Source organism: Lepidochelys olivacea (genome assembly GCF_965140295.1).
Source record: "Lepidochelys olivacea isolate rLepOli2 genome assembly, chromosome: 9".
Classification (NCBI taxonomy): Eukaryota; Metazoa; Chordata; order Testudines; family Cheloniidae; genus Lepidochelys; species Lepidochelys olivacea.
The window spans coordinates 959,914-981,898 of record NC_140419.1 but is presented as its reverse complement, the minus strand read 5'-3'; the positions used below and the strand labels follow the sequence as shown (position 1 = coordinate 981,898).

General features: G+C 45.4%; 1 protein-coding gene across 2 annotated transcripts in view; it reads right to left on the bottom strand.

Moving 5' to 3' along the window:
* The window catches only part of ACAP2 (ArfGAP with coiled-coil, ankyrin repeat and PH domains 2), a 122,077-nt gene extending 100,336 nt beyond the window's left edge, over positions 1–21,741 (bottom strand). Inside the window, exon 1 of one of the 2 annotated variants that reach the window (XM_084638963.1) lies at positions 21,572–21,741. In XM_084638963.1, the coding sequence (XP_084495089.1) occupies positions 21,572–21,624 (53 nt within the window). In that variant the 5' untranslated portion in view covers positions 21,625–21,741. The remainder of the gene's footprint in view (positions 1–21,571) is intronic. The other variant, XM_084638962.1, reaches the window with a different exon arrangement.
* Positions 21,742–21,985: the final 244 nt, after the last annotated feature.

The window sequence follows — 21,985 nt, the reverse complement described above, 5'->3', positions numbered from 1 at the left end:
AGTTGCTCTTACCCGTGCCTGCTTTTTGGCAGAGGGATGCTCCGCCACCATTTACACTGACTCCCGCTACGCTTTTGGGGTTGTACATGACTTTGGTACCCTCTGGCAAACTCGGGGTTTCCTTACCTCTGCCGGTACCCCTATTAAAAATGAGCCCTACATCGCTGCCCTTCTGTATGTAGTTTTACTTCTGTCTGCCCTAGCTATTGTTAAGTGCCCTGGCCACTCAATGGCGGATATTGATGTTGCTAAGGGTGACGCATTTGCTGACGCCTGTGCTAAACATGCTGCTGCCACAGAACCTTCCCCAGATGCATTTCTAGGTTCCCTTTCTGTTTCTATACTGCCGCCGTCCCTTACTGACCTCATCGTGCTCCAAGACTGTGCCCCAGAAACCGAGAAAGAATCCTGGGTTGCCCAAGGTTGCTCTCTACATCTCGATTCTCTTTGGCACTTGCCTACTGGTACCTTTGTAGCCCCCTTTCCATTCTACCCGTCTCTGGCCACCCTGCTACACGGCGTTTTGTATGTCGGAAAGGAGGGGATGGTCTCTGCTGTAACTAAGACAGGATGGTGGGCCCCCCATTTTAGCTCTTTTGCAGCCCGCCACTGTGCGGCCTGTACCATTTGCCAAAGCCATAATATTGGTAAACCTGTAAAAGTGGCCCATGGGTTCCGGGGCCTGCCTCAAGCACCATTCTTGCATTGGCAACTTGATTTTGTACAAATGCCTAAGTGTCAACAATATGAATTTATATTGGTTATGGTATGTTTATTCTCTAGTTGGATTGAAGCCTTTCCTCGTCGACAAGCTGACTCACTGTCTGTTGCCAAATGTTTGTTAAATCATATTATGCCTGCCAAGGGAATTCCTGCTACTCTGTCCAGTGATTGGGGTACACATTTTACTGGACAACTTGTTCAACACCTGGACTGTATACTGCATATCAAACACCTGTTGCACTGTCCCTACCACCCACAGAGTGCAGGTGCAGTTGAAAGACGAACTAGTGTACTTAAGAATAAGCTTGCTAAAATTTCTGACTACAGGATTAAGCTGGCCGGTAGCCTTACAATTAGCCCCTATGGACATGAGATCCACTCCATCCCAAAGGCATAAATTAAGTCCCTTTGAAATTATTATGGGATGCCCTATGTGAGCTATGACTACCATTACTCCTGTTCCAGATTTTAACTTGACTCACAGTGCGCTCCTTCAGTATTGCAATGGACTAATGCAAGCTGTAAGTCACTTCCATTCACAGGTTCGAGCCGCCTGGCCCACATAACCCACCTCCGACGCTTGCCACAACCTCGAGCCGGGCGATTGGGTCTACGTACACCGCCATCATCAAAAGCACGCCTTGGAGCCCCGGTGGAAGGGTCCTCATCAGGTACTGCTTACTACACAGACAGCAGTCAAACTATCTGGCATCGCAGCGTGGATACATGCTTCACAGTGTAAGAAGGCACCATCCCCAGAGAACCACTCATCACCTCAGGACAACGCAGAGTCAATTTTGACTCCAGAAGACGACGCAGAGAAACAGTCTGCAATACCTTACAATCTACGCTCTCGTAAGGGTTGCCAGAAGCAGACGAACAAAAAAAGCAGTTGGGAGCCTAGCGCCTACTGCCTGGTGGGCGTAAAACCGTGACTGCGATTCCCTCAGTTGAGATTGTCAGAACCAGAAGAGCCTTGCCTCCAACGTGCGCCTCTGCCTGTTCCTTGGCTGCTGGTGCCTTACGGTCTGGGGAGACCATGATGACAATTCTTTTATCCAGCAGCAGGTGTGGATAGCTCAGACCCTTAATATTTCTAATTGCTGGGTCTGTGCAGCCACATCCCAGTCCACTCTCAAACTGGTGTTCCTGTCCTGGCTATCCCACTCAAGTCCCCAGACCTCACTGGAGGGCCTCGTCCATTTAACAAAATATGGAACAGCAATAACACTTGGGAAGCGATGGGAATAAATGCATCTAAATGGATAAGTGTGGTGGAGGGAAAAGGTCATTGGTGTCGGGTGTGTAATAGGACAGGGCTGGATCTGGGGAAAAGCCATTGCCTTCAGCATATTGTGGCCAATGGTGTATGGGATTATTCAAACAAAACTAAAAAGTGGCGGGCCGAGTACAGAGATATGAATTTTTTCTCAACCTGGAATCAAACAGAGAAATCAATCTCATATTCCCCCTACAGTAACCTTAGTGAAAACAATACAATCTTTCAATGTCATGCAAATAACATCACTCCTCGTAAGGAGAATTACCCTGTACCCTTTGGGGGATATTACTCCTCCTTTGCAAACATCTATATGACAAATGGGTGCAACCAACCCTTCTCAGCCTTAATAGGCCATCACTGGGTGTGTGGGACCAGAGCTTATACCACACTACCAGCTAATTGGTCAGGAATCTGTTATCCCGCCCGTCTCTTCCCACAATTCCGAGTACTAGGAACCTTCCCTTGAGAACACCTCCGCAATTTCAGGCGAAAAAGGGACTTAACAGATGCCCAGTGGTGTGTAAATAACATAAGCCCCTTAACCTGGGAAGAGGCCATTGGCGGTTCCTTCATACCATTAGGGGGAGTAATACACCATGCAAAAAGGCTCCTAAGGTTACAAGCAGTAGTTGAAATAATGGCAAATGAAACCAGAGAAAGTTTAAGAGCCCTGGCCAAAGAAACGGGCAATCCGACAGAAGGCCCTCCAAAACCGTCAGGCATTGGACATAGTGCTGGCGGCAAAAGGAGGAACTTGTGCTCTCATTGGAAAAGACTGCTGTGTGTATATACCAGACAACACCAATGAGGTAATAGCTCATGCTAGCCACTTAGAACAAATCGCATATCTTCCCCACAAAGAGCCAAATTCTTTATGGAAGTGGCTAAGTAACCTTTTCAATTTCTCTGACATAGGAAACCGGTTGTTTCAGGGAGCCCTAACTCTCCTGTTTGGAATCCTAATAATTTTTGTATGTTTTCAGTTACTTTCCTTTTGTATCCAAAATTGTGTCAGGTATGCTACACAGTGTGCCCTTGTTGCCAAGAAGGCCAATGGCATTTTGGGGTGTATAAGTAGGGGCATTGCCAGCAGGTCGAGGGACGTGATCGCTCCCCTCTATTCGACATTGGTGAGGCCTCATCTGGAGTACTGTGTCCACTTTTGGGCCCCACACTACAAGAAGGATGTGGATAAATTGGAGAGAGTCCAGCGAAGGGCAACAAAAATGATTAGGGGTCTGGAACACATGACTTATGAGGAGAGGCTGAGGGAACTGGGATTGTTTAGTCTACGGAAAAGAAGAACGAGGGGGGATTTGATAGCTGCTTTTAACTACCTGAAAGGTGGATCCAAAGAGGATGGATCTAAACTATTCTCAGTGATAGCAGATGACAGGACAAGGAGTAATGGTCTCAAGTTGCAGTGGGGGAGATTTAGGTTGGATATTAGGAAAAAGTTTTTCACTAGGAGGGTGGTGAAACACTGGAATGCGTTACCTAGGGAGGTGGTGGAATCCCCTTCCTTAGAAGTTTTTAAGGTCAGGCTTGACAAAGCCCTGGCTGGGATGATTTAGTTGGGGATTGGTCCTGCTCTGGGCAGGAGGTTGGACTAGATGACCTCTAGAGGTCCCTTCCAACTCTGATATTCTATGATTCTATGATAGCTGCCCCAAACCAGAGTGCTAATGTGATGATTTTAAGTATCACAGATGAACAAAGAGAAAGAACGATTGATATGTGGAACCCAGTAATTGTTGGTCATTGTGTAGCTTGACCAAAAGAAGGGACTGTGAAAATAGAAAGAATTATATTGAAATTATAATTCATTAAAGAAATGCTCCTTGAAGGGTTTGTTGAAATATAGTTGTCAGGAAGAGAAACATTAAGGAGTGTGAGACAATGGGTCTTCAAACTAATTAACTTGGAGCTCCTACTTAGCTAGGAGATTGGTAAACGTTAGTATGCAAATAAGATATGTATGTATATTTGTCAGTTTCTGCTTCCTCTTGTCTCTTATGTTAAATTGGCTTTCCCTTATCGGTTTAAATAAGTTAGCTTGAGCTTTTGCAGGAGGCTCACATATCTGGGTGCATTGGCAAAGCGCTTTGCTAATAAACAGAGTGGTCTGACTAATTTTGAGAGTAATGAATCTGACTTTGACAATGGAGAATATCTTATTTCCCTTATATAAATCCATGGTACGCCCACATCTTGAATACTGCATACAGATGTATGTGGTCCCCTCATCTCAAAAGAGATATACTGGCATTAGGAAAGGTTCAGAGAAGGGCAACTAAAATGATTAGGGGTTTGGAACAGCCCCCATATGAGGAGAGATTAGAGAGACGAGGACTTTTCAGTTTGGAAAAGAGGAGACTAAGGGGGGATATGATAGAGGTATGTAAAATCATGAGTGGTGTGGAGAAAGTGAAAAAGGAAAAGTTATTTACTTGTTCCCATAATATAAGAACTAGGAGCCACCAAATGAAATTAATGGGTAGCAGGTTTAAAACAAATAAAAGGAAGCTCTTCTTCACTCAGCACACAGTCAACCTGTGGAACTCCTTGCCTGAGGACGTTGTGAGGGCTAAGACTATAACACGGTTTAAAAGAGAACTGGATAAATTCATGGAGGTTAAGTCCATTAATGGCTATTGGCCAAGATGGGTAAGGAATGGTGTCCCTAGCCTCTGTTTGTCAGAGGGTGGAGATGGATGGTGAGAGAGAGAGAGATCACCTGATCATTACCTGTTCTGTTCACTCCCTCTGGTGCACCTGTCATTGGCCACTGTCGGCAGATGGGGTACTGGGCTGGATGGACCTTTGGTCTGACCCAGTCTGGCCAATCTTATGTTCACTCTGTAATGCAGACTCAAGAACATCACTCTCTCCTCTGCAGCCACCCTCCGAGTGTGGTGCAGTGTGGTTAGAGTCAATCTCCCTGAATGGCCTCAGATGGATGGAAGGAGCAGTAGGGGAGATGATGGGAAAAAAAACTTAAGGTCTGGCTTAATTAATTGTCTTTTTTTTTTTTGAAAGAACAAAATGAAAGTGACGATAGTTACCTCACCCTCTAATTGATGCAGGAAGGCTGGCCAATGTGTTACTCCAATCTCCTTGCCTCACTCAGGTGTTATGTCTTGTTTTAGACTATAAGGTTTGGGAGGCGGGAGCTGTCAGTCACTGCATGTTTGTACAGCGCCTAACACAATGGGTGCCACCTGTCTGAGGCCTCAAGGTGATACTCAACATATAACATTGAGTCATAATTTTACAGGAATAACGCATCTCAAATTTAGGAGATAATTTCCTTAGAAAGAAGAGATAGAACCTCGGTACACAAGGAAAGCAGAGCTAGCCAAATGCTACCATAATTTCTTCAGATTTATTTCAATTAAGTGAAAGGCTCAGAAGACTATACTTTCACTGGCAGCTGGCCAGTATACAAGAGTACAAAATTAAGTGCTATCTGTGGAGATACCCCTAGCCAGCAGCCTGTACATTTTCTATTTCTGAGATGGGGACAATAGGTTTTCATTGTTTGAAGTTTTATCAATGCCAAGTTGTACTGTAAAAACACAATGTTAGTAAAGTGACATTTTCAAAATCTGGGAAGAGTCAAGTTTCCTGCATGTACCCCCGATGCATGACTTGGACTAGCAGCTGTCTCCTTCAGACGAATATCCACACCAGTTCAATAGCATAAAATGGATAAGCAAAATTAGCTATAGATTATCCAGTGAATTCCAGTTTTCTTCAAAATGTCTAATTTTATGGTGAAGTTACCGCAATCACTTTTTCATTTACTACAGTGTAGCTGCATTCAACTTCAAAGGCTGGCTCTAGAGTAACAAAAGTAAATAAAGCACCATTGCCATGTTCCATTTAATGAGGGACAGCTAACAAGTGAATGGTTTTGTGGTGAACGCCCTTTTGTCCTTTTCCCACTGTTCTTACTTCCTCACTTTAACATTTAAGGAGATTAGGAAATCTGAGCAATACAAGCTAACAGAGCTCTCTAACTCGGTCAAGTAGATTTGGGTTTTAGGTGGCCTAGGTAAGAGGGATTGACCATTTTAGTTAGTAGCTTCAAATCCAGAGCCAGTGTATGTGTTACTGTGGACAAAATGCCCATCATTTAAGGTTACTTGACAAAATCCTGTCCTCAATTATGTGTCCAAACCAACAAGTCCAGAGCTAAATTTACACTGCAAAACAGCATGACCCCAACTGCTTCCTCATCCTACTTCCCATTCCTCTGCACTAAATATTATGTTACACCAATCTGAAAATTTACCTCAAGACAAGAAAGGACAGAGTCAAAGATTCTCCTCACGCATTCTTAAATTGCAAATACAAACTTGCAAAGCAGGCGATTCCTCAAATTCTAACACATTTCTGTACAAATTGAGTATTCATACTAACTTTTTTAAAGGCATCACTACTAAACAAAGTAATGGCAAACCTAGCAACTGAAAAAATCTTTGTCTCCAAACTATATTTATCGAGACTAAATTTATTTACGCAATTTAAATTTATATTTAACCTATAGTGGTCGTCAACCATTATAGAAGACCATCTCTTCCCTGGATATTCCAGCTGTAATTTAGCCCTTGTTCCTCACATTCCTATTTGGTATATCCTAGCAAGAAATCCAAGTTTCAAGTATGTGAGGGATGGCTCCCAAAATTTGGGATTACTAAAGGTAGATGAGTAATTTTTGAGCATTTGCTTACATTTATCATGTTTCAAATCTTGAGACAACTGTGGGCATCTTTGAAAGTTAGCAGTATTAGCTCACTGTTGCCCTAACAACTCAAAAATGCTGTACAATGTTTGCAGTATCTTACTAAACATTGGGATTTTGTTTTCTGAGGAATTATGTTAGTTTTCTGTAAAATTTCAGAATTAATTTGCCAAATTGCAATGATCTCATACACTTAACTTAGCTTGCCTCTTGTACTTTTCTTGCAGAATCACCTGACCAATAAGTCCTTACTATATTCAGAATACTCAGCTTAAAACGGTTGTTAAAAAAGTACATTAAAAGAACATATTAAATGTATTCCACAACTCTTCTTTGCATATTAATCTATCACACTCATTATCATCTGTACGTGTCAATCTAAGGGCTTATATGGATCCCTTCAGCTAAATTATATATCACAAACATTAATTTGTCCTCAAAACAACCCTGTGAGATAGGGAAATATTACTATCTGAATTTTATAAATGGCAAACTGAGGAACAGAGACTAAGTGACTTGCTCATGGACACACACAGAGTCTATGGTTGAGCCAGGTTCCAAAACAGATCGCCTGAGTGATGACCAAGTCTCATGATTTTTGGCAGTGTAGGAGATATCATAGGACAAGTGGACTAGAATCAGGCTGAAACTGAAGAGAAAACAGTTTTGGTCCATATTCTCATCAGTGACAAACAACTGTAGACAAAAGGTCACGAAAACTAGGTGTCAGGAATTATAACAAGTAAACTAGAGAACAGCACCTCCCTAAATGATCATTTTCTTGGACATATCTATGCCCAAGTACATGAGGAACCAAGTGTACTAAGAATATAGCTGCAAATATAGTCTGTTTTCAAGTTTGTGCCTCTTTTCCCTTTGTTTTGTTTTATGTAATGTCCCTCTCCTCTCCCCATATGGCTTAACGTTATCTTTCATAAGTTTGGGTTGTTTACATAGTAAGGTCCTTGGAGCAAGAACTTGTGTTCATCTGAAGCACTACACACACACACACACACACCACCCCAATGGCAATATATAAACTATAAAAAAAGGCAAATGGGCAGACAGAAGCGTGATGATTACATGCACACAAAAAGGTGCAACAACAAATCGGCTGACTGGGTAGATAGATCTGCTGGGATGAATATAAACTAGTAAGCAGAAAAGGAGAGACACAGGAGAGAATATTAAGTATAGATAAAGAAAGAAGCTGTATAAATAATCAGATGGTTGCATGGAGAGGAAGCAAACAGTGAAACAAACATTATCTTCCTATCTTGGGCTATGAAAAATGCTTGGGAAAGACCACTTAACACACTAAAAGAAATAATGGTTGTCCCAGGAAAGTTAAGATTCCTGTGTCAGAAAAAGAAAATTATGAAAGAATATATATTCAGAAAGTGAAATCAAAATAATTGGCATATACAAAATGTGACAGGTAACCAGAAGTCAGTAGGAGTAAACTATTCCTGGTGCTCAAGATGAAAAACAAGGACACACAAAAAAGAGTAGTTATCTTAAGTAGTCATTTAGTTTTCAAGAGCTGGCAACTGTAAATTATTATTAAAAGGACATTAGCAGCAGTAGCTCCCTGAATTCCTCATTGATAAAATGAGGGTGGATATTCTGCAAACAGAAAAACTTCTAGGGGAAAGAATAAGTGAAAAAAAGAACATCAGGGTCACACCTGGGCAGCAACTCAAGAGAGAAAACTGACAGTGTCAGGGCCAGCGAGGAGGCACCTCAGAATTCTAAGAGTGGACGTAACATTCCCCAAGGTTCTTGGCCCTGGAGAAGTGAGCTGCTACGAGATGGATGTTATGCTACAGACAGGAGTCCCAGAGCCCGAGGGTTTCCTGACAAAGGGCAGACGATCTAGCTCCGCCTTGCTTGTTGATATAGAACATAGTCACTATATTGTCTGTTAGGACCTGGACCACCTTGCTTTCTTTATGAGGTAGAAAGGCTTGGCAGGCCAGGCAAACCTCTGAGCTCTCTGACATTGACATGTAGAGAGCAATCATGACTGGACCAATGACTTCGCATGCTAAGATTGCCTAGGTGGACTCCCCACCTCAGGTCCGATGCATCGGAGACGGGGGTCACCGACAGGATGGAGCCACAAAGGGGACTCTTTCAATTACCGATGTAGAATTCTGCCACCAGGTGAATGACAACAGTACATGGTCCGGAACCCTGACCACCCACCCATTCTGTGCCTCTTGGGGATGTAGACTGACACCAACTGTGCATGCAGGGGCCTAAGGCAGAGACGCATGTGCCGAACCATGTAGGTGCAGGCCGCCATGTGTCCCAACAATAGCACGCATGTGTGAGCAGAGGTGAGAGGGTGGGCTTGCATGCACGAGATGAGGTCTCCCATGGCTTGGAACCAAGCCTCAGGGCCTAAGGCTCTGGTCTGAGTAGAGTCGAGGACTGCTCCAATTAATTCTATGCACTGCACTGGGGATACGATTGACTCTCTCATTTATTAACAGCCCCAGGTCACGGCAGGTGGAACAAACCACATTGAGATGCCGCCACTGCACCTGATCCTGGGACCGGCCCTTTATCAGCCAGTCATCAAGGTACAGATAAATTTGAACACCCCAATGCCGGAGGTAAGTGGCCACTGGCGCTATGCACTTTGTGCACACTCTCAGGGATGATGAGAAACAAAGGGCATTGCTGTGAATTGGAAATGGCGCTGGCCCAGCATAAAATTAAGGAAGTGTCTGTGACCCGGGAAAATGGAAATACATGTTTTAGTCAAGGGCGGCATACCAGTCTCCTGGATCCAGGGAGGGGATAACGGAAACCAGGGAGACCATGAGAAATTTCAACTTCTTGAGAGACCTGCTGAGACGAAACAGGTCCAAGATGGGTCTGAGGCCCCCTTTTGCTTTCAGGATTTACACGAAGCCTGGGGAACAAGCAGGGAGAACTGGAAGTCCTGGCACAGTCAAGGAATTATGATGCGATTGGAATAACAGACTTGGTGAGATAACTCACATGACTGGAGTACTGTCATGGATGGATATAAGCTGTTCAGAAAGGACAGGCAGGGCAGAAAAGGTGGGGGAGTTGCACTGTATGTAAGGGAGCAGTATGACTGCTCAGAGCTCAAGTATGAAACTGCAGAAAAACTTGAGTGTCTCTGGATTAAGTTTAGAAGTGTGAGCAACAAGGGTGATGTCGTGGTGGGAGTCTACTATAGACCACTGGACCAGGGGGATGAGGTGGATGAGGCTTTCTTCCGGCAACTCACAGAAGTTACTAGATCGCACGCCCTGGTTCTCATGGGAGACTTCAATCACCCTGATATCTGCTGGGAGAGCAATACAGCGGTGCACAGGCAATCGAGGAAGTTTCTGGAAAACGTAGGGGACAATTTCCTGGTGCAAGTGCTGGAGGAACCAACTAGGGGCAGAGCTCTTCTTGACTTGCTGCTCACAAACCGGGAAGAATCAGTAGGGAAGCAAAAGTGGATGGTCACTGCCTCCCAGGTTCCCATGAGATGGTCGAGTTCAGGATCCTGACACAAGGAAGAAGGGAAAGCAGCAGAATACGGATCCTGGACTTCAGAAAAGCAGACTGACTCCCGCAGGGAACTGATGGGCAAGATCCCCTGGGAGAAGAACATGAGGGGGAAAGGAGTCCAGGAGAGCTGGCTGTATTTTAAAGAATCCTTATTGAGGTTACAGAGACAAACCATCCCGATGTGTAGAAAGAACAGTAAATATGGCAGGCGACCAGCTTGGCTTCACAGTGAAATCCTTGCTGATCTTAAACACAAAAGAGAAGCTTACAAGAAGTAGTGGAAGATTGGACAAATGACCAGGGAAGAGTACAAAAATATTGCTCGGGCATACAGGAGTGAAATCAGGAAGGCCAAATCACACCTGGACTTGCAGCTAGCAAGAGTAACAAGAAGGGTTTCTTCAGCTATGTTAGCAACAAGAAGGAAGTCAAGGAAAGTGTGGGCCCATTACCGAATGAGGGAGGCAACCTAGTGACAGAGGATGTACTCAATGCTTTTTTTGCCTCTGTCTTCACAAACAAGGTCAACTCCCAGACTACTGCACTGGGCAGCACATCATGGGGAGGAGGTGACCAGCCCTCTGTGGAGAAAGAAGTGATTCGGGAGTATTTAGAAAAGCTGGACGTGCACATGTCAATGGGGCCGGATGCGTTGCACCCGAGAGTGCTAAAGGAGCTGGCGGATGTGATTGCAGAGCCATTGGCCATTATCTTTGAAAACTCATGGAGATCGGGGGAAGTCCCGGACGACTGGAAAAAGGCTAATGTAGTGCCCATCTTTAAAAAAGGGAAGGAGGATGATCCTGGGAACTACAGGCCAGTCAGCCTCACCTCAGTCCCTGGAAAAATCATGGAGCAGGTCCTCAAGGAATCAATTCTGAAGCACTTAGAGGAGAGGAAAGTGATCAGGAACAGTCAGCATGGATTCACCAAGGGAAGGTCATGCCTGACTAATCTAATCGCCTTCTATGATGAGATTACTGGTTCTGTGGATGAAGGGAAAGCAGTGGATGTATTAGACTTTAGCAAGACTTTAGCAAAGCTTTTGACACGGTCTCCCACAGTATTCTTGCCAGCAAGTTAAAGAAGTATGGGCTGGATGAATGGACTATAAGGTGGACAGAAAGCTGGCTAGATTGTCGGGCTCAACGGGTAGTGATCAATGGCTCCATGTCTAGTTGGCAGCCAGTATCAAGCAGAGTGCCCCAAGGGTCGGTCCTGGGGCCGGTTTTGTTCAATATCTTCATTAATGATCTGGAGGATGGTGTGGATTGCACCCTCAGCAAGTTTGCAGAGGACACTAAACTGGGAGGAGAGGTAGATACGGTGGAGGTTAGGGATAGGATACAGAGGGACCTAGACAAACTGGAGAATTGGGCCAAAAGAAATCTGATGAGGTTCAACAAGGACAAGTGCAGAGTCCTGCACTTAGGACGGAAGAATCCAGTGCACCGCTACAGACTAGGGACCGAATGGCTCGGCAGCAGTTCTGCAGAAAAGAACCTAGGGGTGACAGTGGATGAGAAGCTGGATATGAGTCAACAGTGTGCCCTTGTTTCTAAGAAGGCCAATGGCATTTTGGGGTGTATAAGTAGGGGCATTGCCAGCAGATCGAGGGACGTGATCGTTCCCCTCCATTCGACACTGGTGAGGCCTCATCTGGAGTACTGTGTCCAGTTTTGGGCCCCACACTACAAGACGGATGTAGAAAAATTGGAAAGAGTCCAGCGGAGGGCAACAAAAATGATTAGGGGACTGGAACACATGACTTATGAGGAGAGGCTAAGGGAACCAGGGATGTTTAGTCTACGGAAGAGAAGAACGAGGGGGGATTTGATAGCTGCTTTCAACTACCTGAAAGGGGGTTCCAAAGAGGATGGCTCCAGACTGTTCTCCGTGGTAGCAGATGACTGGACAAGGAGTAATGGTCTCAAGTTGCAGTGGGGGAGATTTAGGTTGGATATTAGGAAAAACTTTTTCACTACGAGGGTGGTGAAACACTAGCATGGGTTACCTCGGGAGGTGGTGGAATCTCCTTCCTTAGAAGTTTTTAAGGTCAGGCTTGACAAAGCCCTGGCTGGGATGATTTAACTGGGGATCGGTCCTGCTTTGAGCAGGGGGTTGGACTAGATGACCTCCTGAGGTCCCTTTCAACCCTGATATTCTAGGATATTCTATGATTAGGAAGTAGTGGGAATAGAATCCCTTTCCCTTCATGTTCTGAGGTACTTCCTCCACTGCCCCCAGGCGCACGAGATTTTCGACCTCCTAGACAAGCAGCTGCTTGTAAGAAGAGTCCCTGAAAGGGATGGGGAAGGGGGGTGGAAGAGAGGGTTGTCTATGAACTGTAGGGTGTAACCTGAGGATATTACTTCCAGCACCCAACGGTCTGAGGTTAGCCAAGACCAGGCCAACTGGAAGGGGCGGAGGCGATCAAGGAAAGAGAGGGAGGGTAGATCAAGTGAAGTGACTGGGGTGTAATCCTTGAGCACACCCTCAAAATGACTGCTTCTGGCGTCCCTGGTTTCTGGGAGGGTCAGGCTGAGCAGACAGGTGGGAAGATGATGGTATTGCCATTTAGACCCTTGTCTCTGTCCTTTCTCCTGTAGGAACCCGATCGGGGAGCTCCCCAGGACCTAGACTGCGGGGGCAGAGGACAGAACGGCTTCCTGGCCTGCTGAGGAGTGTGAATGCCCAAGGAGCAGAGGGTGGAGCGGCAGTCTTTAAGGCCCTGAGCTTGGAAAAGAGCACCACCCTCTCAAATGGGAGGTCCTGAATAGTGGCCTGCATCTCCTGGGACAACCTGGAGGACTGCAACCAGGAGCTGCACCTCATGGCCACCGCAGAGGCAACCATCCTGGCCTCTGAGTCAACAGCGTCCAAGGCCATTTGCCACTGCAGTACCCTCGTCCACCAAAGTGACAAACTCCTGGGCTCAATCCTGTGGGATGGCCTCTTTGAATTTGTTAAGGGAATCCCATAGGTTAAAACTGTACCTGCCTATCAGTGCCTGGTGATTAGACACCCAGATTTGTAGGCTGACTGTTGAATAAATCTTCCTGCCAAATAAATCAGGTCTCTTGGCATCTTTGTTCTTGGGTGTGTCACTAATGTGGCCCTACCTGTCCTATTTGTTCACAGCGTACACGACCAGTGACGTTGCTGGAGGGTGCATGTAGAGTTATTCGAACCCTTTCGTAGGGACGTAATATTTCTTTGCCACCTTCTTAGAAGTTGACAGAATGGAAGAGGGGGTTTGTCACAGTGATTTGACAATTTTAAGGACGCCTGGGTGAACAGACAACATGACCCGGGCTGGGGTAGATGAGGTTATAAGGTTAAATAGGTAATTAGACTCCTCCGCAACCTCCTCAGACTGTAGGTTCAAGTTAGCAACCACCCTTTTGAGGAGGGTCTGGTGCACACTGAAGCCGTCAGAGGACTGCCTGTTTGGGAGGGATCTACCACCGCTTCGTCCGGGGACAACTCCTGCTCAAACGGTACCAGGGAAAGGGGACTGGTGCCGTGACCAGGAGCAGCCCTGCCTGGGCGGGGACCAATGACTGGGAAACTATCTAGGCAAAGATGACCTGGACCACGGCGATCTCTGATGGGAAGCTTGCCGATACCTGTGGTATGGGGACCGGCACCGAGAGTCTGGCGTCCCACGTCTTGTAGGTGGGGAGTGTGTCAAAGACCTCGGCCTTCTGGTCGGAGACCTAGGATACGGTGCTGGGGTCCACGGCCGCAGAGATGGAGATCTGCGCCTGCAGCCCGGTGACCAAGGTGCTCCACTGCCCTATGAGGCAGTCCCATGATCAGCTGGCCCTTAGATGTCAGGGTCTTAGCCAAGTCTTCCGCCTGATGCAGTGCCTGTGGTGCCAGTCAACCTACTTATTCTTTAGCCGCCAGGGCCACTTCAGACTATGAGGGTCCTGGGAGAGACCAGGGTCTCCTGCCACTCCCCAGAGGCGGATCCCTGGTTGGGCTGGGGAGGTCCAACCTCTACAGTACACCAGCGAAGCCCCAAGGCAGTCACGTGGCCTGACATCGGTCCTTTGCTCAAAGCCCCCTTCCCTTCCAGTGTCAGGAGGCTCTTCTTTTGCCACTTAGGCACTGGTGAGGGGGAACGGTGCCGGGCGGAGCACTCCACACCGAAGCCAAAGTACTCAGCATGGGGCCGAGTGGGAGGGCTCTGATGCAGGACAAAATGCAGCCTCTATGAGGAGGGCCTTCAAGTGGATATCCCATTCCTTTTGGGTTCTAGGTCAAATGTTTTTACAGATTTGACACTTTTCCTTTCTATGAGTTTCCCCCAAACACTTCAAACAGCTGTTGTGGGGGTCACCGATATGCATTGGCCTGCTGCACAACCAGCACGGTTTGAAGTTAGGAGAGTGGAGCATGCCCTGCTCCGGGACGAAATCCCAGCTGGGTCTCTAACTGCCAACTAATCTAACACTTAACAGCTAACTAAAATATACAAAAGAAGATAAACTATATACAAAGAAGATAAGAAAAGCTGTAAAAATCACTAATGCTCTTACCATCTGCAAGACAAGGTACTCCAACCAACCATCAACAGACAGGAAGAAGGAACAGAGAGGGTGTTGAGTCCGCGGCACCTAATATACCGACACATTAGCGCGGCACTCAAAGGGATGCTGAATCCCACCCTACAGATAGCGCTTAGGCAAAAGTCTCCAACACCTAGAATGGAATAGACATGAGCAAGCACTCGAAGAAGAACCAAAGTTAAGAATTACTATAACCCGGTCTACACTAGTTAGATTGACATAAGGCAGTTTACATCGACCTAATTCTGTGTCTACATTGCAATGTTGCTTCTGCTGATGTAAGTCACCCACTACACCGACCTATGAACTCCATGTCTGTGAGAGATGTCACGCTTAGGTCAATGTAATTAGGGCAATGCAGTGTCCGTGTAAACACTGCGTTACTTACAATACCCGCTGGCTGTCATTCCCACGCGAGGTTCACAGCTGAAGCCCCACCGCCCCAGGACCAACAGCCTGGCCTGAATGCCTGGGGAAGAAGAGGAGGAGGGGCACTCCAGCTCAGTTTTACTCGGAATAAGTAACCAAAAATACCCAACCGCACCCATTACATGACAGAACAGTTTCAGAAAAGTAAGTTCAGCTCATAGAATTTTTCCTATTTACTCCCAGGTATGCTGTTAAAAGATACAATTCTCTAAGTTTAATATTGTCCATGTAAGTTGCTTATATTTGTCATTGGTAGATTAAGACCAACATTTAACTATTCACTTATGCAAACCAGTTATTTGAGTAAGCTGAGCACAAGGATGTATAACACATCAGTTTCCTCTTGTATTACTACCACAGTAATCCACATCCAAACATCTGCTTCTCACACAACTGATATAAAAATGCAAGAGAATTTTAAGAAATACTTGTTCATTTCTGTACTGTATTTTGTCATTTAATGTTAACAGCATTGTATTCCAATCGGAGGATTCTTCTGACATTCTCATTTTCTCTTCATAAACGCACTTTCTGAATCAAGAATACATAAGAATTTTATATTACACACTCAGAACATATGCAAGGGATTGAACTGTCCACTTTAATGGCACCTGTACAACTCATGTAATCAATCAAGGCAACAACATAAAAAACCCCAGTTCAGCACAGTTCAGCTTGCTTTCTTACAATTACCTGGATTTCAAATTGACAGTTATTTTGGTCAGAGGAGCTTATCAACTAAACTTTGGTTTCAGAGCACTGAGAAAAAATTCTGAAGTCCCCAGAATATTTGCCAAAAGAAGTTCTAGAACAACAGGCAAGACTATCCCATTTATGCAAGGTGTTTTCAAGCAAGCCTGTTAAAAAAAAGAAGTGCAGTAATCTAGTCCTGCAATGGCAAAAGGGTAAATGACTATTTCATGCTCTAATTAAGACAAAAATAAATTTAGGGGACAGAAAAAGATATCTAATCATGTATTCATATTTCTCAAACAACAACATTACAATTAACACAACTACTGGTTTTTAATATGGTGGCAGGACTAATCAAGTCACCATCAACAAAATATTACGCCGCAACAAAAAAAGCTGTAAATATTATTTCCATCTTTTTGGGAGAGGATTTGAGAAAATTCATAGTTCCTGATGGAGCACAGAGCTTGGAACCTGAAAGCCAGTAAGTTGTTGCACTGTTTAAGTGCAAAGTTCAAACAGCATTCTGCAACTGATTAAATTAGACATTGCCTATGAACCAAGCAGAATGAAAAATGTGTGAGCACCTAAACCATTACGACGCAGTAAATTACTGCAAATGCTACTCTGGCCTACGTTCATGCTTTATATAGGGTATTGTTTTTCAGATCCTCACAGAAAAAGAGTAAAGGGACATCTTTGCCCCAAAGAGCTTACAGTCTATATTTAACATGACACATCAAGCGTCATTAAAAGACAAAAAGAGAAGGTATGAGAAAAGGTAACACTTACTCAACGAAGCATGCACAAACCTTAATGGCTCCAATAAAATGGAGCAGCAGTCTTTCTCTCTTCTTGTTCCATGATAGTGAGGGATAACTGGTGTTATTGGGGTTTATTTAATTTCTCGGGGAAAGTAAGGATGTTATAAAAGGAGTCTGAAGACAGAGATACGTAAACATCCTGATGTGACCAAGGGAGTTCTACAATTGTGGGACCAACCACTAAACAAGCTTTGTCTCCAGCTCTCAGTCTTATTCTTGTTCTAGACCACTACGCTGTTCCTGAGAAATGCGGTTGTCATGGAAGGTTTGGTTATAGACAGCTGGGTGGTGCTTCAGACAGCTTGATCCCAGCCCATGGAAAGGTGTGAAGATTAGAATTAGGATCTTGAACTTGGGCCAGTATTCTATGGAGAACCACAAATAGCACGAGACCAGTTCTCCAAGACTGCACTGGCTCCTTCCTTGCTGCTTGTGGCCATTCAAGCAGTTTATTTTGATGCATAAAGCTCAGTGTGGTTTGTTCTTCACTACTGGAAACACTGCCTCACAATCTATGTGATATCATGACAGATCAAGTTAGGGTGGGTCACAGTCCCTGAATCTGAACACTAGGGAACTGGAAGCCAGGCATCATCAATGGAGGGCCCTCAACTCTGGAATTTCCTCGCTCCATTATGCTGGTAGACAGAGTCCGTGAACTTGCAAGGTCTAGTGCAGTTAGCACAGCTGGGAATGAGACAGTCTGGGTTCTGTTCCTAACTGCCAATGATCATCATGTGATTCTGGTCAAATTATATTTTCTCTCTGCACCCCAGTCATCTCACATGTAAAATGGGAATAAGTGATATTTACTCACCTTTTCTAAGTGCTTTGGAAATCTCACATTTCATGCTTAGAATTGCAAATCATCATTTAGTCAGGTGTTTTCAGGAAACAGGGATCTATTTTGGGGTTGGCATATGTTTACTTTGACAGTAGTTTAAAAAATTCACAATTTATTAAGAGCACACTGTGTGTGTGATAGGCACATTTTATAAATCCAGAAATAAAATAAATTTGATAAAACTCAATATGGGAGGGAAAAACTAGTATACAACTGAGCTTGAATGGTATGGATTTTTGTTATGATAATAGCAGCATGTAAGCACGCTGCTGGAAAAAAGTGATACAAAGGATAAGAATACTCATAAGGACTCAGATTTGGTTTTTATTTTCTTTTAAAGTTATCTGTAAAGGAATATTGGTTACTCTTTTACATTATAATAATATTTTACAAATATTTAGTGTTGCCTCTATAAAGGCTCAAGAAAAAAATTAGGAAAACTGTGGGTTACTAGATAGCAACAATAAGCCAAAACAAGCGTTTTTTGTTTGTATTTTTTTAAAAAAGGAGAGAGGGAGGGATAACTAGCTAGAAAATAAATGCAATGGATTTTAGCGGAACTGATTTTTGTTACCATTAGATATTTTTAAAAGATTTCCTAACTCTAAAGGTAAATTAGTCAATTGCACATTCCAACTTGCTCCTAGTTAGAGAAGATGTTCTGCATATGACAATTACCAATTCATATAGCTGCTCATCTTTGCGTTTAAAGAGAAGAGCTAAAATAAATTACCTGTGTTACTAACACCACTTCAGACAATTACCAGCAGCAGCAAGATCCATGAGCACTGCCCTCCTAAAACACTCAAGTACCTACCCACAGACAGCTGGGATTCTTACCAGCCTGCTGTCCTCAGACCCTGACAAGTTGCTCCACCTTTTTATCAGACTCTGACTAGCAGATATCAGATTAATTAAAAACCTACTACCTTCTCAGGCTTTAAAAGAGGAGAGAAAGCTTTCATTGTTTGCCCCACTTCCCAGTCCCAGTGTCTATGGTCTGCTTTGAGGAAGCTGGAGGGAGTTTCTTCTAATCTAACCCACTGCTCTATTTTAGAGTGGTAGCCATGCTAGCCTGTATCAGCAAAAAAACTGAGGAGTACTAACAATTAGTCTCTAAAGTGCCACAAGCACTCCTTGGTTGTTTTTGCTCTTTTAGGCTCTTCTGCAGCAATTTGTCAGTTTCCTAAGCAGCAGGGTGAAACTTCATTGTTTTTGTCAGTTTCATGATTGCTCACAGTATTTGAAGATTTTTCCAGTCCCACTTTCCTTCCTTGAGTCTGAATTTGTAAAATTTGTAATACATGACACATTTACAAAAGCTCTTGAACAATAGGTTTCAGAGTAACAGCTGTGTTAGTCTGTATTCGCAAAAAGAAAAGGAGGACTTGTGGCACCTTAGAGACTAACCAATTTATTTGAGCATAAGCTTTCGTGAGCTACAGCTCACTTCATCGGATGTATACTGTGGAAAGTACACAAGATCTTTTTATACACACAAAGCATGAAAAAAAATGGGTGTTTACCACTACAAAAGGTTTTCTCTCCCCCCACCCCACTCTCCTGCTGGTACTAGCTTATCTAAAGTGATCACTCTCCTTACAATGTGTATGATAATCAAGGTGGGCCATTTCCAGCACAAATCCAGGGTTTGGGGGGGACGGGACAGGTTACCTTGCATAATGACTTAGGCTTGAATAGAGACTGGGAGTGGCTAAGTCATTACGCAAGGTAACCTATTTCCCCTTGTTTTTTCCTCCCCCCCCCCACACCCCAGACATTCTTGTTAAACCCTGGATTTGTGCTGGAAATGGTCCACCTTGATTATCATACACATTGTAAGGAGAGTGATCACTTTAGATAAGCTATTACCAGCAGGAGAGTGGGGTGGGGGGGGAGGTATTTTTTCATGCTTTGTGTGTATAAAAAGATCTTCTACACTTTCCACAGTATGCATCCGATGAAGTGAGCTGTAACTCACGAAAGCTTATGCTCAAATAAATTGGTTAGTTTCTTAAGGTGCCACAAGTACTCCTTTTCTTTCTTGAACAATAGTTATGTAATATTCTAGGTGAATTCAATCTATAAAAATAATAAAGTGTTTTTTGTGAGCTCACATTACAGTGCATTAATTATTCCAATGACTATAGAGGCTTTTCCTTCTAAGAAGCGGTAAATTCAAATTGACAATCCTTCATGCAAGCCACTTTCTCCATCAGCCAACTAGGGCGTGGGTGGTATTTTTGTTTTACAAGTCTTACCTAATACATTATAAATATGCAAATCACTTAGATGTCTCTGAGCTATACTCATTCATCACAGGTCAGGTTTAGTGCTTGACTGAAACTGCTGTTGTCAGTTCTAGTCTCTGGCAGTTTTGAATAGAATACCATGGGTACTGTCTAGTTTTTCTAGTTTACTGAACTACAGTACAGATGTTAGGGGTAAGAAAAATTGTACAATTAAAATGTTTGCTGGTTAACATTCTTAGCTAAAGGTAAAATAACTTTTAGTCCCCGAGTCTGCAGGGCTAGAACATATTCCTTTCCCAAAGTGACTAATGTGAGAAATGTTCATCCATGTGATATTAGCTAAAATATCCTATTGGGCTAGCAATTCTGCAGTATATATAAGGACCCGTTACCTGCTTTTCATGGGCTCATTTGTACATTGTTTCAGTCCGGTATTTTAACCAAATTTTCTGAAAGGCTGCTTCAGTTACATAAAACTGGATCAGCAGAGTACATTTTTCATTTGACTATTTACTAAGATTGGCAATTGTCACCCACAGCAGATATATTTCCATGTATTTTAAATTTGCTGCTTCTTTTTAAAATTCAAACTAAGACTTTGGTTCTGTTGCCCTGTATTTGTTTCACATATTAGAAAGGAAGTTATCCCCCAGTTATAAACAGAGAAAATGAGTCACATCAACAGAATCTGTTCAACCAACGTCTGACTTATTTGTCACTGTTTAAATATGGTTTGTGTTTTTAATTTTTGCAGAGTACACACACAGGATCTTAATAATACTTGCACTTAAAAAATAAATCAAGACTTTTATCCAATTAGTCTTTGCTACCCCCTATAAAGCTCCTTGTCCCAATTCAGTTCTCACAAGACACGCCCTGCCCCAGGGGCCCTCCGCAGGGCAGCTTCTTCATTGGGTGCAAGGTATTTAAACATATCAAGAGAGCCGCGTCCCATTTCCTTGTTAGCTTTGCGTTTTAAGAGGGGGCGCAGAAAGGTCTCACGAGACCCCCATCTCCCAACAGCTCTTGGGGTCTGCAGACACGAATATGAAAAGTAAAACTTTCCAACTCTACCGCACCTCCTGGTGTGTAGGCTCGCAGAGCCCTCGGCAAGCCCTAACGATCCCGCACCTCGCCCCGCAACTCCCCGCCGCGGAACAGCTCCACGACCCCCCTCAAGCCGCCGGGAGCTCGCGCTCAGCGCGGACAGACGCACCCGCTCCCCGGGCGCTTCGCAGCGGCGCTGAGAGGCCAGAGAGGCGCCGCCGCCCCGGGCCGTGCGGGGCTCCTCGCGGGGGGCCAGGCCGGGCCAGCCGCAGAAAAAAGGGCGAGAAAGTCCGCTCGCAACGCGCCCGCGGCCGCCGCAGCGCGGGGTCCCGGGGGTCCCGCCCGGGGGCGGGCGGGCGGGGGCGGGGCAGGGGCGCGGGCGGGGGCCCCGGCGGGCGGGGGCGGGGCAGGGGCGCGGGCCCCCCGCGTCGCTGCCGCAAGCCACGGGACGCCCCCGCGAGGCCACGGAGGCACGGCTGGAGGGAGGACCGCGGCGTCGCGGCTGGGACTCCGCCGCCGCCGCCGCCCCCGAGCCCAGCGCAACGCGGTTCCTCCCGCGGGCTCGGCGCTGCGCGGGCTCAGGGGAACCCCCCGGGACCCAGCCCCCCCCCACCTGAAGCGCGGCGAGTCCTTCAGACACTCCTCGAAGTCCACGGCCACCTTCATCGCGGGGCGACGGGCAGCGACCGCGGGGCGGAGCTAGGCGCGCGGGGCGGGGCTCATGGGGGCGCGGGGCGGCCGTAGCCGTTGCTACTACGCCTACACGGGACCGAGAGACGTCCCCGCTCGCGCTCCTCCTGTCCCGCTGAAGGGACTGACAACCCAGCCAGCCAATCGGAAAGCGAACTACACAGGCTTGGCCAATTCTGGGGGGATAGAGGCGGGCTTCCTGCTGCGCAGCCTACTAGCGTGAGTGACAACCAGATTATCCAACCAGATCAGAAGCTGAGCCAGGCCTGGCCAATCACCAAACCCAGCATGAGGCGATGTTTCTACGCCCCGCCTACAGCAGCGGCACGCAGGAAGA